This window comes from Mastigoproctus giganteus, chromosome 14 (genome assembly GCF_048544385.1).
Source record: "Mastigoproctus giganteus isolate SK-2022 chromosome 14, ASM4854438v1, whole genome shotgun sequence".
NCBI classification, from domain to species: Eukaryota; Metazoa; Arthropoda; class Arachnida; order Uropygi; family Thelyphonidae; genus Mastigoproctus; species Mastigoproctus giganteus.
In genome coordinates, this window is record NC_143588.1 from 71069923 (window position 1) to 71089825 (window position 19903).

Below are 19903 nucleotides of genomic sequence, written 5' to 3' on the forward strand. Positions count from 1 at the left end.
ATTACCAATGACTGATGTACAACACTCTGAATGATTTCAGAAGATCTGTGGGTTAATAAGGAAACCATTCGATAAATAATAACCCAGGACTTGAAGAAAATGAAGGTCTGTGCACAGTTTTCCACATTTGTTAACAGATGGTCAGCAACAGGTGCAAATCGAACAATGCAGAGGACTCACTGAAGCTGCTGAAAGCAAACCCAACCTCCTGAATTCGATTGTGATGGATGATGAGACATGGCGTTTTCAGCAATCCCCACAATGAGGTGACAAAGTGCAGAATGGAAGTTGGCAAACTCTCAAAGCAAAAAAAAAAAAAAAAAGTTCATCAAGGAAGGTCAAAAATCAAAATCATGATCACTTTCTACGATATCAAGGGAATTGAGCAAAAAAAAGTTCGTGCCCAATGACCAAAGTGTTACTGCTGCCTACTATTTAGATGTTTTGAAATGTTTGTTGCAGAGAATCTGTTGGGTGTGGCCTCAGTGTGGAAAAGACAGCAGTTAGTTCTTCTGCACAAGAATGCACCAAGCCACAAGGTTCTCATTGTTTGGGAGTTTTTGCCTAGCAAATAAGTCTACATACTGTTGTACCCATCATATTCACCAGACTTAGCCTCCTATCAAACTCCAATAAAACTACTTTTTTCCCATCATCAATAAACCCTTCATTATTTCTCACACTCCATGTGACTTTTTGTTCCTGAAGTTCAAGGTACCACTCAAAAACTGTTATTTTCACGAACAACACTATTCAAAGAGCTGTGATGAGAGCATTGAACGGTATACCAGTCATGGCCTTCTACCAGTTGTTCCAGTCATTTCGTGATCATTGCATGTAGCGTGGATGAAGTTACTTTTAATAAACTGAGGTTAGTTTACTCATACATGGGATCATTATTTTTTTCTAGTATCAGTATCGTTTTCCAATTGCTGCACTGCATATACCAAATTTTTAAAACATTTTCATCATTAATTTTTTTTTCATATGTGAAGGCTACTGTGGTTCCATCAATTTATGAGAATTTCTTCTCACACCATTATGTACTTTTTCTTTTTTAACTAGATTATTTGGTCTAATTTCTCTACATTGTTTTTCTATTTAAATAAGTTACATCATTTATTCTGTGTGACCTTTTTACACTTTCTTATTCCATGTGTTTTCCCTTTTGCTTGGAAATTTGTTCATATCCAGCCAGTTCCCAAAAAGGGTGAAAAATCTCCCCATCCAATTACCATTGTACTTACTTCTACTCTTTCTAAAGTAATGGAGAAATCTATTAAGTGCCAACCCCTAAACTAACTAGAAACCTTCCACCTGATCAATGATCAAACTGGCTTACATTACCTATGGAAAAATTCAATGGAAAGTTTGGTGAAACTAAAGCAGTTGCTCGACATTTCAAACATTTTTGATCATGTTTGGCATAAAGGTCTTCTAAATAAGCTTCTATCTTACGGTTTGCCAACTATTTTTTGTAACTGAGTATCCAGTTTTCTCTCTGATTGCTCACTGACAGTGATGATGGACAGCTCTGTTATTTAACTTCTCCACTAATGCTGGTGTTCCCCATGATTCAGTTCTTTCTCCCACTCTTTTCTTCTTGTATATTAATGACCTTCTTCCACTGACAGGTAATACTATCCATAATTTTTCTGATGGTAGCACATTGTGTTCCATCAGTTTAAAAAACCTTGCCCTGCACAAACAGCTTTAACTTCTTGAATATTCACTACCGATTCCTTAAATTCTGATCTCCAACTAATTCTTCAGTGGGGAAAAGATAACTTAAAGGTAAAAAAAAGAAATAAAAAAGAAAACTCTTCACAAGTGTATGAACTCTCTATACAGTTACACAGGCAATGTTTCATAAAGGGCTGTGGCTCACAAATCCCACACATCAGTAAACATTGGTAAATCATCAATTCTATCATTCATGAACTGAATCTGGAAAAATGGAAAAAGTCCTATAGAATGAGAATTTGTATAGGTCTGAAAGCTGAATTTGGGTTTGAAGAATCAGTGAATGGCCCCAATAATGAAATACTGTGGTATGGTGCTTCTCATGATTTGGGCTGGAACTAGTAGTTATAGTGCTGAAAATCCTCAATGACACATCATATATTGATATTTTAGACAGCTCCTCTGTGACATCTATTGTGGGTAATACTCCATCTCATAAAACCAGGCCTGTATGCACCTGATCTGAGGGAAAACAAGGTTCTACAATTGGCTTATAACTTAGGAGTCCTGATCTTGAAAAACACCTTTGGGACAAGCAAAAACACTGGAACAGGGTGAATCCAATATGGTTCGCTCTGACTGTGGTAATAGTGACCACACTGAAGGAAGAATGCACCAAATTCTAGCTGGCTGCTATTATGAACTGTTTTAAAGTCTTTTACAACAGATCCTGTCACTCAAACCAAAGGTGGGCCCATATGCTGTTAATCTCATTAACAAAAATATACTGCATTTCTTTCAATATTACTAGTGTATAAACAACCTAAATAAGATCAAAATGTTCCATGGATAATTTGGAGAAAACCAACAGAGAATGTTGAGAAGAAAATGAGAAGACTCATTCTTTGTGGCCATGAAAGATAGCAGACCACAAAGGTAAACACCAACTTCACCACATATTGACCAGGACATTCATACTTCAACTGAAATAATATATGACAGATTTCTCCATGTAATGCCTGATATGTAAATCCCTTCTCCATGGCTCAACTGTACTGTCACCTGAATTTCTTTCACCCCCAAATTATCTAGGTTTGCCAACTTACAGTTGACGTGTGTGTAGAATAGATCACGCAACGAGATTAGTCAAGGACACAAAAGGATATTGTTATTAAGAAAGACAGACTTGAGTCCTGCAAATAACAGCACTATACACACCTGCAAGGAGACCTGATTGATGTGTTTAAAGCTTTAAATGGATTTACTAAATTAAATGCTGATGGTAACCCTGATCTTTCTCAGATAATACACATAAAGGGACATAAATTGAAATTGAAAAAGGATGGTTGCAGAACAGATGTGCAAAAATTTACTTTCAATCAGAGAGTAACTGATTGCTGGAACAAACTTCCATCTGGCTTTTTTTTTTTTTTTTTCTGGCTGATGCTGTATACGCTTGCTTCCTTATAAAATTTGCCACTATTAATAGTTCCACAAATAGTGTATGAACATTCTGAACTATCAATAAAGTGAGAACTGTTCTGTCCTTATTTGTATTCAGTGACTCGGATAATTTCAACCACTTTTCCAACTAATCTTATTACTTAAGATAGAACAAACTTTAGTATCTAAGTACCCTCAAAAAGCACAACTTTTAAACAAATAGCATGTTGTTGTTGTTGTTATTTAGGAGTATTAGCAACTAAGGCCATATTTCTCCAGGTATATGCGGTGGTCATTCCGACCTTTCTGCATCCTCCGTATTTGGTGGCTCACGGGCTCGAACCCCGGTCTAATCAAGAAGTGTGTGTTACGCACTGCTGCTCCTGCCCACCTCGCTACCGAGGCGTCTAACAAATAGTATCCCCAAAAGGCTATTCTGTTATTTATATAAAATAACAGATACCAATATGATAGCATGTTTCAAGACTTACTGTTTTCTAATCAATAAGTGGATGGTTGCAATTAGTAAATATGAAGTCAACTGAATAATGAATCAGTTCTATGTGAGTTGCTATGTCACAAAGAAGTTAAACCTCTGAGTATTTTATATCTATTTGTCTTTATACTTTCATCAATTTATTTTACCAAATTTGCTATTTATTTCATAAGCCATACAGCTTTTCTACATAGCTTTTAAAATAAATGACACCTTTGGTTTTTGATTTATGAAATAAAGGAGTAAATTCAGGACTATCTCATGCTTCTAAGTATTACTGAGGACAAGACAGTCACTGTCATCATAATTATATATCCAGCTCAGTCCTTCTAGACTACCAGTTTTCAATTAACCATGTTCCTCTATGTTATCCTATTTCCGTTTAGATATTTAGCCTTATCCAGAGTATGTGCTCCTTCTAATGTTTGCTTGGCACCATCAGTCCATCAACTTTTTGGTCTGCCTCTAGGAGTATTATACCATTTAATTTTTTTCTTCAAAAAACTGTTTAGCCAATCTTCCTTTTCTCATCCTTTCTACATGCCTGCACCATCTTAAATTTACTTCACTTAATTATGATTTGATATTTGTTAACCCAAGTTTTATATTTTTACTTCCTCATTTGTAATATGGCCTTGCCATTGCATCCACTGTTAGTGCTATATATTTTTCTTAATATCTAATTTCTGAAGATTTTAATTTTTAATCAATTACTTTTTTCTTATAAACTTGTCAAGTTGTTACTAGCGGGTGGTCTCAGCTTATGAGAAGCTAGTAGCTTTCAAACAGCTGTCCTGGCAGTGTCTCAGATTTTTAAATGTCCAGCAGATTCACCAGTACAAGTGATGCTTTAAAAAGATATATGCAATGTAGGCAAAACAGTATTTATCTCAAAGCTAAACATAAGCCTAAGCTTGAGTAGCACCCAACTCAAATATCAACTATTTGAGTTGAGTGCTACTCAAGTGGTATGTTATTACAGGATAGCCACTACCCAAATTCCATTACCTTGCATGAGTATATAAAGAAAAAGATACTATAGGATTGCATTGGGGGGGGGGGGGGGTATTTAAGCACCGTATTTGAAACCAAATGAAATTTATATGCTCTACTGCATTTGGTTTTCAGTGATGAGAATTATTCTGCTACCACCCAAATGCAATCCTATAGTATCTTTTCCTTTATATACTCATATGCAAGGTAATGGAATTTGGGTAGTGGCTATCCTGGAATAACATACCACTTGAATAGCACCCAACTCAAATAGTTGATAAGGAAAAGACCTTGGGGCATTTACATAGTCCTACACAAAGTTCTAGAGCAGTGCAGACAGGTTGCCAAAAAAGTTCATAGATTCTGTCACTGATATACAGAAACTGCTAGCAAAACAAAGAGATAACCGAATGGTTAGAACACATCTTAATACTATATTGGTTTGGAAACATTGTTTTAGGAAAGATGTAAATCTGTTGGAAAGGATGCAGAGAAGAGCAATGAGATTAGTTAGGAGACACAAAAGGGTATTCTTACCGAGGAAGCCTGAGGTTCTGTAAATTGCAATGTCTGGAAACTAGGCACCTTCATGGCAATACATTAAGTAAACTAAATGCTGATGACATCTTTATGCTTTCTTAGCAACATACACATAAGTATACAAAAATTTAAGCTGAAAAAGGATGGTTGTAGAATATATATGCAGACATTTGCCTTCAGCCAGAGAGCAACTGATTACTAGAATAAACTTTCTCCTAAAGTTCTGGAAGTGTGTAGTTTGAATAAATTTAAAAATAGGATTAGATAAATTATTACAAGAAATGGGCAAATGAACATAAATTGGATGAAAAGTTAATTTTTTGTTTGATTCTGTAGAAGCTTGCTCTGTTACATCAATTTGCTAATGCTAATATACTGGCCAGGAACATGATTGTGTATGGCCTTAACTATCAGTCATAACTTGGTGGAGTGGAGTACATTAAATAAATCTGAATCATTGGTTTATGCTTAGCAAAAATCTATGCAGTTTCAACATAAAAATTTTTAAATAAGCATACAACATTTTTCAAATGGTATATGATTTTAACTGCAAAATATCTAACTTAAAAAATAACATATTTTCTTTACTCCAATGGAACTTTTTACTCAAAAGATCATATAGTTAAATACTGTCCAGATATTCTCCTTCAGATTGAATACAAACAATAAACAGGAACACAAAATAGTTATGAATTAATTTTTAATAGCTTTAATTATAATAATATTTTTGATTATTCAATCAAAAAGGATTATATACATGAGGGAGGGGATTTGAAAAGTTTTTAGCCCAATATAGATTGCAAAGGTTTTTGTAAAAGACAATATTACCAATCCGTTCTGTGACTCTTCTTGTGTGTTCACGGAAAATTTCAGTTTTGTAAACTATATTCTTCTCCTTTAAAGAGGGTGTTGAAGTGTGGAAGGTGAACAAAGATAGCGACTGTTGAGAGAATCTTGTCCTTCATATGCCATAGTCAAAAATTGAGATGTAGAATTTAAGCATGGGTGAGACAGTGTTGAAAATGCACCCTGCAATGGGAGGCCTGTTACCATGTCAATACCTGCAAGTGTGGATGCTATTCATGACCTGATCATGTAAGACTGGAGAATAATGCAAGATCATGCAAGACTGTTGAATGTTGTCTCAACGTGCTTCAATACACATTGAGACAACATTCAACATCTCCCATAAGTGAGCTCATGATATTACGGTGAATGTTTCTGGAATGAAGAAGGTTTCTTCAAGGTGGGTTTCTAAAGTACTGAATGTAGATCAGAAGCAGGAAAGAGTGAAGCAAAACATGGGTGCACCATTTCAACCATGAAACAAAAGAACAAATGAAACAGTGACAGCATCCCTCTTCTCCCCAAAAAGTTCAAGTGCAGAAGTCATGGTATCAGTCTTCTGAGATAATGGTTGAATTTCTTGAATGATGCCGCTATCAATGCCAAATATTATTCTAACCTACTGAGACATTTCCATGACAAACTGAAGCTCAATTCACATGGAAAATTAGTCAAAGGAGTCATCTTGCATCAAGACCATGCACTAGCATACACAGCATTTGTGACTCGGGAAACACTGTGTGAATGTGGGTGCCAGCTATTACAGCATATGCCCTACTCACTGGATTTGATCCATCAGACTATTACCTATTTCCAAATCTTAAAAAAGGACTTGAAGGATTAGAAACTTGACAGTGACAATGCTGTGATGGATGGAGTCAACCACTGGTTTGAGTCAAAACCTTCTGAATTTTATTTGAGCAGGTTACAAAAGTGGATCATGCCAGAAGGTGTGTTGACTTAATGTGGACTATGTTGAAAAATAAATAGGTTTTTGCATCTTTCCAGCATTCTTTCTATGAGGCTAGAAACTTTTCAATCTCCCATTGTAAAGCCATCTGAACTATAAAAAAATAAAATAAAATTGGAAGATTTTTCACATCTCTAAGATCACTATTCTTAGCTATATAAAGTCTTCTTAACAATTATCCTGCAATGATTAAACAGAGCTATTATTTATACAACTCTCTTTATATAGTGGTACTTAATACTTCATATAGTGATACTTAATAATGCATATAGACACACACACCCACCCACCCACACACAAACATATAAATTAATATTATATATACGTATACCTGTTATCAGACTGGATATCGGAATTGTAAAAAGTAATAGTTGCCCTGCTGCTACTGCTGCTTAAACCCATATCCTGAACCAAATGAACTGTATAAACAACTAATCCCAATGCTGGTATTTCAGCCAAAAATGCAAGCTAAAAAAACAGAAAATTGTTAATGAAATGATAGAAACATGCAAAGATTTTTTTTACTAATTGAAAAAAAAAAATGAACATTCTTAATATGAACAGAAATAATGCTCTAAATCTGAAAGTTTTTACAGAGCATGTGAAAAGAAGTCTTCTTCAGTTCCAAGATTAATCAAATTAATGATCTTTTGAATAAGAGTTAGTATACCTTTTTCCAAATTTAATGTACAATAGCATTTTGCAAACTTTGGGGTGCAATCCCCTAAAGAAGAAAGGTAGGAGACAAAATTAATTATTCAGTACAGGCACAAACTGGCAGAATAAAATAACAAACAAAAAATAAGAATTAATTTTTATTAGCACTTAACTTTTCAAGCAAAACAAAAATATAAAGTTTCTTAATTCTAAGTAAGATGTAAACAATAGTACATTATTGTTGCATTAATGTTTCCTGCTATTATATAGCAGCAAACATTTTTATTTACTTTACATTTCTATGTAGTCTAACATAAAGGACATAATACAGGAACATTGTGCCAGACATGGTGGTATATTAGAGAAATCACAGAATGGGTTCAACAAAGGGAATTTGCTTAGTAACCTTGATAAGTTATAATGATGCATCATTAAGAATTTGGACATAAGGTACAATTTCAATATTATATACCAAATATAATTTGTTTTATTGGGTTTGCTTTCGATCATGGGCTCTTCCTGCTCCCACCGAATATCAAGGTAAAGCACTTGGCCTCTGTCTTAAGTGGGAACAGAAATACTCCCATGACCAAAATTGGATACAGTAAAGCATGCAAATTTTATTTAATTTCAACTACCACATTAAAATACCTCCCTGAAATCCTAGTGTTATATACCAGACTTCAGTAAAGCATTTGACATAATCCCACAAGAACAATTATTTTACAAAATGGAGAAAGCCATGTTTATTGATAAGATCCTCAGGTGGATCAAGGGATAACTGAAAAACAGGAAAAAGGTAAATACAAACTATCATTCTTTGGGGGGGGGGTGACCAAAGTTGCTGGAATCCTGGATTCTCCAGGTTTCTTTTCTGAAATTGCTCTTGTCAGTTATTTCTAATTAACAATAAAGGTATTCAAATGCATGTTGTCAAAATTGAAATCAGCTATATATGTGATGAATGATCAAGGATGGGCTGCCAATATGAAACTAAACCAACTAATTAACCTAGAGGCCAAAAACTTATGGTAGGATAAAGTAATTGAGAGGCATACCGGTTGAGACGCTGTCCAAGTCAACAATGTCTCTACTGTGATTGTCAGGAAATTCAGTACTAAATATGCTATGGAAGAAAGTTTAATTGACTGGAAAGCCAAAATTTCAGTAGAATTAAGTGGGCAAAATTTAAGATGGAAACATGGGTTATGAAGTTTTGTGTGTGCACATTCAAATAAAAAAGATAAAAAAAGATGAAAAAGAAAAGTTCTTTAATATCTTAGAAAAAGCAATAAAAACTAATGACATAAGTTTCCAATTAAAAGAATTACAATTCTATTGTACTTTTTAGCACCCTTCAAGGAAATTCTAAAGAATGGATTAACAGCAACATCATAGATTATCAAATGTGGACAGAGCCAGGCTCAAAATGCCCTCTGAGCAGTTCTACATACCTTCACTCATGCAAATTATTTGTAGATGTAATGCTCACTGCTTTTGCAATGACAGGGAACCAAATCCACATAGATCAGATTATCTAAGGTTTCTTTGATATTTTATGTGAAAAAAGTTCGGTCTCATGCTCCTCAAATCACTGGATGACCACCTCTGCTCCGTGGATTGGGGCAACGTCATTCTGAAAGGTAGCTCACTCTTCATGAAAGAACTGCTTGATTATGGGATGAAAATGATCAATCACTCAGGACTGTTAAATAGTGACTGGTATCAATCTTACCTTCTAACGGAACGAGTACACCCAAACCATGTCACAAGTAATTCCTCCACACCATTTCAGAATCCTTAATAGCAGAAAACAAGCAATCAAAGTAAGATTCCTTAGGCTGGTGCCATACATGCACTCGTACATTTGCTGCAAACAAAGTGTAGGAGGATTTTTCAGACCATATCGCATTCAATGACATGTTGATGTGGCACCTCCATAGCCAGGTAGGCAGGAGTAGCAGTGCGTACCGGGGTTCGAGCCCGTGACCACCAAATACGGAGGATGTGAAAAGGTCAGGGAATGACTACCGCATATCCCCGGAGCAATATGGCCCGAGTTGTTAATGCTCCGAAAAAAAAAAAAATAACAAATAACATGTTGATGTGCACTGTGAGGTGTGATGAGTGGGTCGTGAAGTGCAACTCTACCATGATATCCAGCTCTATGGAGTTTAACATAATGTGTTTAATGAGACTGGCCTCTCAAACTGACCCTTCAATGTCCTGCATTGAAATCTATGTACGGATCATCAGCTGTTGCTCACCAGTTTCACTTTGCACATTGCACTAATACTCGAGCATCCTGATTCTGGAGTATGCAGTTTCCATGTTGCCTTTTGCAGATGACGTCTACCCTTTAGACTTCCATGAAGACATGACCTTATAAACTGTTCCTCGTGAAATATTAATGAGTTTAGCTACCTTAGTGACCAAAGCTCCTGCAAAACATGCTCTAATCACGCCCCTTTCGAATTTGCAAAAGTCTTTTCTTGATGACATGGTACCAATAATTACATGTCATTAGGCCAAGTTTGCCTTTAAAGATATGATGCTAAGTATTCAAGGATGTCATTTGTATGTTTCATGCCTTCAGCAGTGGCATGCAGATGCCACTGTTTAGCATAAACCTGACACTTTCTGCAAACCTTTGCATTTCCGTTTTTTTTTTTTTTTTTTTTTTTTTTTGTCCATTACCTGTACATAGTCTACTTGTCTCTACATGGTTATGCCACAGAGGTGTTGATGAGAACCTCATTCAAACAATGGATTAGAGCCTCATCACAATATTTAAGTTGTATTAGGCTCACCATACATTTACAAGAATTCTTTACCCAATGAAGATTCCTCTATGTCAGTCAGCAACTGCTGGAAAAAGTATGACATCACTGTCTGTATAACAAATATAAAGGAAGGAGACTAAACCAGCAACTTGGAATTCATGCTGGAGAGAGCCATTGCCTGAGTGGTGAAAGACCATCAGAAGAAGGGCTGCAGAGGGTTGAGAGTCTGGTACATGATGTGAGAGGAGAGGGTTTTGGCAGTGAAGTAGTAGAAGAAAGTGATACACTCAAAAGCCTCAGCTGTTGCTTAAATTACTGGAAGAAAGTCTGGAAAAAAATTTATCACTACAACCCTCTTTTTTTTTCTTTTCTTTCTTTTTATTGTCAATGAATTAAATAGGTTTTTTGCATTTTGTATTTAATTCTTTATATAAAACATTCTTTTATTATAATAAGCATGGATATTAAATATATTGTTTGATAATTCTTATGGATCATGAACATTTGCCTTAATTTCTGCAAGAAATGCTAACCTAATGCCCCCCTTCCAAATTTCCCTACTCCCATAAAGCTTTGGTCTTAAAATTCAGTTCTGATATTTATAGTATTTTCCAGGAATATATCTTCCACAAATATCAAGGATTTACTGTATTATCTTTCTTCTGATGCCTTTGTGTATTCCCAAAGGAAGCTGATGTTATGTGAACCATTCCATAAAGTTCTGGTCTATGGATTTTAGATTTATTTGGTTCTGCATGCTGAGCAAAAGAGTATTACTGCAAAAAAACTGAATAGTTTTTGACGAAATGTTCTACTTGCTTATCTTTTTTTTTTTTTTTTTTTTGTTTACATTACAGAATCTTCCAAAGGTTTCCAGTTCTGCCTTTCTTGAGTACACCTTGACAATGCATCTCTAATCACTTTGTCTCATAGTAATGGAGAATTACTTAACTATATGGCTCTTCCCTAAATTCTTGATTTTAAAACTGAAACTTTATGTTAATCCAACTAACCTGCCATCTTGAAATTTTTGCATCAGATTTCAAATAGAAATGTCTCAACAAGAAAAATTCTGTCCTTTCCTGAAAAGTTTCTCAACAGCAATCCTGGCTGAGTAAGTTTACATGATGATTATTGTAATCCTGACCTCTCCAACAGAGTTATTGCTATTATTCATCTCCACTGATGTCATCAAAGTTTAATCTTGCAACAAAGTTCAAGAAATGTATTACTTGGTATACTTACTGCAGAAAGATGGAACAGTACAATTCTTTCTTCTGCTGTAACGTGGTCTCCAAAGTTAATATTATGCAACAAATACTCTCCAATCGCACCTCAACATTAAAAACTTTCTATACTTAAACTAATTCACTCTGGAAAAATGCACAACTGTCTTTTGTCAGAAGGATGTCACAGAAATTCCTCCAGGTATGACAACTGAGGCTTGATGGAACTAATTTCAGGTCCCACTTGTGTTAAGTGACTCCACTGCAGCAAAGTCCAGTTACTCTGTGGTGACCAAATCCTCTATTTGCACTTTCATGATGGTGGGATTGTTAGTAACTTTGAGCATACCCCTCCCCATGTGCAAAGTTGAAACACTGCACCTGGTATACTAGAGGTGACCACCTAGGTGTGAACTAGTGTAAGCAGGGGTCAAGGTGTGCAATCCTCATTGAGAAATGCTGTCTTTGTGTGTCACCAGGTGATACTAGGTAGCAGATGACTCTCATTTGTCATCTTTTGCTCAGTGAATGCTTGAAGTGGTGAAACTGAAGTTACCATGTCTCCATGGCAAAGCTGAAGCAACTGTTTCTTCTATCATGGTAGAAATCATGTCTTTTGAGGTTATGGTGGGCATTATGGTGAGATCTTATATTCCTTAGATTGAGGTTATGGTTGTAAAATGGTTTTTGCAGGCCAGCTGCTAAATAGTCCACTGGACCAAATTTATTGGTAACTCTACAAGAGGCATTCAGATCAGATAGTGTATAATCTTGCTGCCTCTAAAAATGCATGCTAGTAACTGAAGGAAGTCCAAACAGTGTATGTGCAGGAGGAATTATTGAGGGGCCCCCCATTATGTTAAGGAGCTGGGTATATTCTTGCTTTACATAATTCATACATGTTCTTACTCTTCCACGTTTACATATCTGTTTGTTGTTTGTTATTTGGTTTTTAGGAGCATTAGCAACTAAGGCCATATTGCTCCGGGAATATGCGGTGGTCATTCCCTGACCTTTCCACATACTCTGTATTTGGTGGTGACAGGCTCGAACCCCGGTCTAATCAAGAAGCTTGTGCTACGCACTGCTGCTCCTTTTCCCCTGGCCACGGAGGTGCCCTTTTACATATCTACTGACTGCATTGTGAATAGTCCAACTAATAGAATAAACTTATCTATTAAAAAGGTCTAAACCACCAAATAACCTCCTAATTCATTTCACATATATATGTGGTCTTAGTTCCAACCCCAATGATATCCCCTTTCACATACAATCTGCCAAGACCCACTTACTTTTTCTGACAGAAACTCAATTATCAGTTGCCTCAACTACTGTTCATTTGTTCCCCAATTATTTGCTCAACAATTCTTTTTGCTTCAAATGTGGCACTTTTGCATATTTCTCCTCTCATATTTCTTGTCAAAGACTTGCCAATCTGAAACCTTCTCTGGCTTAAAAATCTCTCTAATCCATTCTGTCAAATTCATCTGTTGCCTCTTTCTCTCATCTCTACTAATCACTTGGAACTCTGACTTCCATTCCTAACTTTCCTATTAGGAAAATTAGAGCAGATAAATATATAATATACAGATAATAGTAAGGGAATTTTCCTTTTCCTTGGTAATTTTAATGCTCAAAACTCCAGCTGGCCTCAGTTTTCTAATTATATGGGCCTAGCTGGTCAAGATACTAAGGCTTTTGTGACTAATGATCCTACACAGCATGTTCATTTGTTACTGGAATACCTGACAATCCTAACCACACATACTCAACTCTTGATTTTTTTTAACTCACCAACAACCCTCAAAGTATACAGTCAATGTTAATGGTACTATAGGTACCTCAGATCACAACTTCATGGTTACTCACTCACTCACACACACACACGCCGACCGGGCTAGCCGGATGGGCAAAGTGCCTGCCTGGCAACCCAAAGGTCGCGGGTTCGATTCCCGCCTAGGGCTTGGATCAAAGTACTGCAAAAACTTTGGGAGGTGCATTATGGCCACAGAAGCCTATGCGCCAACAACTACCAAAAAAAAACACACGCGCGCACGCACGCACGCGCACGCGCACACACACACACACACACACACACACACACACACACACACTAAAAAAATGCAAAATAGGAGAATAAGATGATCTGTGTGATTTCTATTCCTCTTTTCCTTGGTTAAATTACTGTTTAATTCTTCCAGATGTTTCAATCCAAATGTTTGCTTAGATCATGAGTAAAATTTTTCTATTAATAATGAAATCTTTTAGGCTACATTCCATCCTAAAATTTCACCCTTTATCTAAAAACATTTTATAATAATAATAAATGTGCTAAGGTTGTTCAGGATAAGAATGTAACATACTGAAATTAACTTGTATCCAAATGTCCAGCTATATTTTCTGCTTACACTAATGCTTGCAACAATTATAAAAATTATTAATCAATCTAAACTTGATTTTGAACTGGCAGAGTAGAAAACACTTGCTTCTTGTTCAAGTGGTAGTTGAGCATTCTGGTCTCTTGCCAAAGCTATTGGCCACAACTTCTGTCCATCTATACCTCCACCTCTCTTGTAAACTGACGGGTTCTGCTGCATCCTCAGCTAAAGATAAAGCCAACTTACTAGCATGATGATATTGGTAATCACTTCCTACCTCATCCAATAAACTCCACTGAATGTTGTTTTTCCAATAGAAGGATGTTTGAAGAATTCTGAACAATCTTGATGGAAAGAAAGCTCAGATACTGATGATATTTCTTGACTTATTTTCAAAACCTATGCTCTTACACTTTCTCCTGTTCTGTACTGCATTTTTTATACTTTTTAATTCCACTGCTGTTTTTCATTCTGCTTAGAAATTTGCTCATATCCAGCCAATTCCCAATAAAGGGTGAAAAATCCCTCCATTCCAATTATTGTCCCATTGCACTTACCTCTGCCCTTTCCAAAGTAACAGAATGCCATCAACTGCCAATTCTTAAACCATCTTAAAGCCTTCTATCTGATGAATGATGGCCAACATGGATTCTGTAAACATCAATCCACTGGAGATATATTAACTTATATTAGTAATTTTTGGACAAATTCAATGGATAAGTTTTGTAAAACTCAAACAGTTGCTTTAAACATTTCTAGAACTTTTGATCATGTTTGGCATAAAGGTCTTCTAAACAAACTCCATCTTATGGATTGTTGACTGCTGCAATTGGGTATCTAGCTTTCTCTCTGACAACTTACTGCAGGTGATGGTAGAGAGCTCTCTGTTTTCTAACTTCTCCACTAATGCTAGTGATCCCCCAGGGTCCCCCCAACTCTTTCTCCCATTCTTTTCCTCTTGTATATTAATGACATTCTTCCACTGACTGGAAATCCTATCCATAGTTTCGCTGATGATAGTACACTACAACCCACCTTCCAGTTTGAGAAACCTTGCCCTGAACAAACTGTTTCGACTTCTCAAATATCCACCACCAATTCCTTAAATGCTAAATCTATGGGTAATTCTCCAGTGGGGTGAAGAAAAATTCATTACCTTCAACCCTTCTAAAACTCAGTCCCATTTCATTTCTCACAAAAAAAGCATCTACCACTCCTAAAACTCATCTTTGATGACACTCAAATTTCAAAGCAAGATCACTATCTCTATTAGGGATTACTTGAGGTTGTCACAGACATTCTCTCAGATATGCCAGACAAGCTGTACTTGCTACCTGGGAGTCTAAAACGCTGATGGAACTGATATTCGGGTGACACTCAAGTCAAGTGGACCCAATTTCGGCGAAGTCCGGACGGTCTGTGACAGCCAAATCCTCTGCTTGCACCTTCACAATGGCGGGACTGTTAGTAATCCTGGGTATAACCTCTATGCACAAGTACATGGTGGGTGACCACCCAGGTGTGAACCAACGTAAGCAGGGGTCGAGGTGTGGCGCCCACACCATCATGGAGGAACGCCACCCCTCTATGTTACCAGGCAGTACTAGGTGGTATATGACTCTCATCAACCGGTGAAATACCACAACTTTGCTTATTGGGGACTTGAAGTGGTGGAACCCATGTTTAGTCTCTAGAGCTAAGTTCCGGCCAACCCTTCCCTATCTCTTCCATCATGCAGTATGATTGATGACTTTTGAGGTTATGATGAATGTCGTGGCGAGATCCAATATTCCTTACATTTCGAGGGTACAGCTCTAAAACAGTGTTCGCAGGCTGGCCGCTAGTTAGTACACCGGACCGAACCTATTGGTAACTCTCTAGGAGGCTTCCGGATCAGCTAGTGTATAATCTTGCTACCTCTACTCTGCCAGATAGCGACTGGAGGGAGTCCGAGTAGTGTGTATGCGGGGAGCATTGTCGAGGCCACGTTATGTCAAGAAGCTGGGTATATTCTTACCACATGTACGCCATATCCAAAAATTTCATTACTTCATACAGCATGTCCCACTCACTTTTTCTTACTATTGAATACACCATGAATTGTCAAACTAATAGAGCAAGCTTATCTGCGAAAAGATCTAAACCTCCCAAGCACTTCCTAATTCATTTCATAAATATACGTGGTCTCAATTCTAATCTCAACGATGTCCATTTCCACTAGCAGTCTTCCAAACTCCATGTACTTTTTCTGACAGAATCTCAGTTATCGGTTGATTCAACTACTGCTCATCTCAGATGTCCAAATTATTCGCTGTATGATTCCTTTTGCCTCAAAGGTGGTACTTATGCATATGTCCGTTCTGATATTCCCTGTCAGAGACTTGGCAATTTGGAATCTCCTCTCTTTGATCTTCTCTGGCTTAAAATCTCTCTACCTCATTGTGTCAAATTCATCTGTTGTCTCTACCGTTCTCCTAACTCCACTAATCACTTGGAGCTCTTTGACTTCCCCTCTTTGCAACTTGACTTTCTCCAGTCCAACTTTCCTAACAGTGAGGTAATTTTCCTTGGTGATTTTAATGTTCACAACTCCAGCTGGCTTCCGTTTTCTACTCACACCGACCCAGCAGGTCAAGATGCTGAGGCTTTTGCAATTACTAATGACCTAGCACGGATTGTTCATTTACCTACAGGAATACCGGACAATCCTAATCATACAGCCAATACGCTTGATCTTTTTCTCACAAACAACCCTTCTAAGTGCACCATCGAAGTGAGAGGTCCTTTAGGCACTTCAGATCACAACTTGGTGATTGTCTCTTCTCCAATGGAACCTTTATCTCATGGTTATTCCCAAACTCGTGTTGTTTGGCATTACAAGAATGCAAAATGGGATGACCTGCGAGACTTCTTTTCCTTGGTCGGATTACTGTTTCAAAACTTCTGATGTCAACGTTTGCTCAGATCGTGTCAGTGAAATTATTCTTGCAGGAATGGAATCCTTTATCCCACACTCCACTTTAAAATCTCGTTCTTTATCTAAACCTAGGTTTTCCAATAAATGTGCTAAGGCTGTCCAAGAGAAGAATGTTGCATATCGTAACTGGCTTGTTTCTAATTCTTCAGTTTCATTTTCTGTCTACACCAAAGCTCACAACAATTGTATAGCAGTTATTAATCAGTCCAAACTAGAGTTTGAACAGGCTAAGAGTAGAAAACTTGCTTCTTGCCCTAATGGTAGCCGAGCATTCTGGTCTCTTGCCAAAGCTATTGGCCGCAACTTTTGCCCATCTCTGCTCCCACCTCTGTCCAAACAAGATGGTTCTGTTGTCACTTCAGCCAAGGATAAAGCTGACCTGCTAGCATCCCATTTTTCTTCCAGCTCACGTATTAATGATCTTGGTAAAACACCTCCCACCATTCCTAACACGCTCCATTCAGTGCCTCCTGTGGTCTTCCGTCAAAAGGATATCAGAAGGATTTTGATGAATCTTGATGCTAAGAAAGTCATACCAGGTCCTGATGGTATTTCTCCACTTGTTCTCAAAACCTGTGCTCCTAAACCCTAAACTTACTTCTATTCTATGCCACCTTTTTTCACTTTCTTATTCCAAAGGTGTTTTTCCTTCTGCTTGGAAATTTGCTCATATCCAGCCAGTTCCTAAAAAGGGTGACAAATCCCTCCCATCCAATTATCGTCCCATTGCAATTACTTCTACTCTTTCTAAAGTAATGGAGAAATCAATTAACCGCCAACTCTTAAACTACCTAGAAACCTTCCGTCTGATCAACGATCGCCAGTATGGATTCCGTCAGTGTTGAGCCACTGGTGATATTCTGGCTTATGTTACCCATTTATGGACTAATTCAATGGAAAGGTTCGGTGAAACACAAGTAGTTGCTCTTGACATCTCAAAGGCTTTTGATCGTGTTTGGCATAAAGGTCTTCTAAACAAACTTCCATCTTATGGTTTGCCAACTGTTTTTAGTAATTGGTTATCCAGTTTTCTCTATGATCGCTCACTGAGGGTGATGGTAGATGGCTCTCTGTCTTCTAACTTCTCCACTAATGTCAGTGTCCCCCAAGGTTCAGTTCTTTCCTCCACTCTTTTCCTCTTGTATATCAATGACCTTCTTCCATTGACTGGAAATCCTATCCATAGTTTTGCTGATGATAGCACATTGCATTCAACTTTCCATTTTGAGAAACCTTGTCCTACTCAATCAGCTTCAACTTCCCGAAAATCTGCTGCCAATTCCTTAAATGCCGATCTTCAGGTAATTCTCCAGTGGGCAAAGAGAACTTAGTTGATTTCAACCCTTCTAAAACTCAGTCTTGTCTTATATCTTGCAAAAAGGATTCTTCTGCTCCTATGCTTATCTTTAGTGACACTCCGATTTCTAGGCAAAATGATATATCTCTTTTGGGGATTACGCTGACTTCTAATCTCTCTTGGCACAAGCACATTACAAATATTGCTTCCTCTGCATCTAAAAAACTTGGTTTACTCTTTCGCTCTCGGCGTTACTTTTCTTCCAAACAGCTGCTCACTCTGTATAAATCGCAAATCCGCCCTGCCGTGGAATATTGTTCCCACATCTGGGGTGGTGCCTCCAAAACCTCTCTCAGGCTTCTTGATTCCATTCAGAAGAGGGCAGTTAGGTTAATTAATGATTCATCTCGAACAGTCTCTCCCCTCGCTTTCTCATAGACGTACTGTTTCTGCTGCATGCCTCTTCTACAGATACTTCCATGGGCACTGTTCTTCTGAATTGCCTTCTATAATTCCCGCTCTCTCGTTTTCAAAACAGTCCGAACATGTGCCGCCACCAGCCAACATCCATTTACTGTCCAACTTCAAACCCACAGAACCAACTTTTCATCTTCCTCATTTATTCATTCAACTGCCGTTTTCTGGAAAAATCTTCCTTCATATGTATTTCCTGAAAATTACAATCTACAGAAGTTCAAGTCCAATGTCAACAAATATCTTCTTTCGTCTTCTCAACCTCCAACCCAAGCACGGTACTAAGTACTATAGGTTCTAATACCTCTCTTGTTTGGGGTTCACATAAAAAAAAAAAAAAAAAAATTAATTCTAATCTCGCTTGGCATAAGCACATCATAAATATTGCTTCCACTGCATTAAACTATAAATAAATAAAATAAATGAAATGGGTCTCAGTGTTACTTTTCTTCTAAACAACTACTCACTCAGTACAAATCTCAAATCTGTCCCACTATGGAATGTTGTTCTCACATCTTGATTTTTTTTTTTTTTTTTCTTTTTTAGTTATTGGTGCATCGGGGTCTGTGGCCATAATGCACCTCCCAAGGTTTTTGCACTACTCTGATCCAAGCCCGAGGTGGGATTCGAACACGCGACCTTTGGGCTGCCAGGCAGGTACTTGACCCACCCAGGTAGCCCGGTCGGCTCACAAATCTCTCTGAAACTTCTATTCAAGAGAGGGCAGTTGGGCTAATTAATGACCCATCTCTTACAAAGTCTCTCTACTTTGTAAGAGATGGGTCTCTCTCTGTCTCATAGATGTTTTCTTGTTTCTGCATGCCTTTTCTATAGATATTCCATGGGCACTGTTCTTCTGAACTGGCATCTGTAATTCCTCCAGTCTCTTTCCAAAACAGTCCAAAAGTATGCAATCAATAAGCATCCACTCACTGCTCAACTCCAAACTCACAGAACAAACTTTGCCTCTTCTTCATTTATCCACTCAATTCTGTTCTCTGAAACAACCTTCTTTTACAAGTATTTCCTGAAAATAATCTACAAAAATTCAAGTATAATGTCAACAAAGTATCTTCTGTCTAGTGTTTGGGGTTTTCATAAAATAAAACAAAAAAAATTTACTTTTAACAATATATGGTG

The 19903-nt window shown here is 37.3% G+C and overlaps 1 protein-coding gene across 1 annotated transcript in view; it reads right to left on the minus strand.

The window, feature by feature from the left end:
- Nucleotides 1-19903, minus strand: part of LOC150075225 (alpha-mannosidase 2-like) — a 253553-nt gene that overhangs the window by 75895 nt on the left and 157755 nt on the right. Inside the window, exon 14 of the mRNA XM_090388915.1 lies at nt 7303-7439. Coding sequence (XP_090245041.1) covers nt 7303-7439 — 137 coding nt within the window. The remainder of the gene's footprint in view (nt 1-7302; nt 7440-19903) is intronic.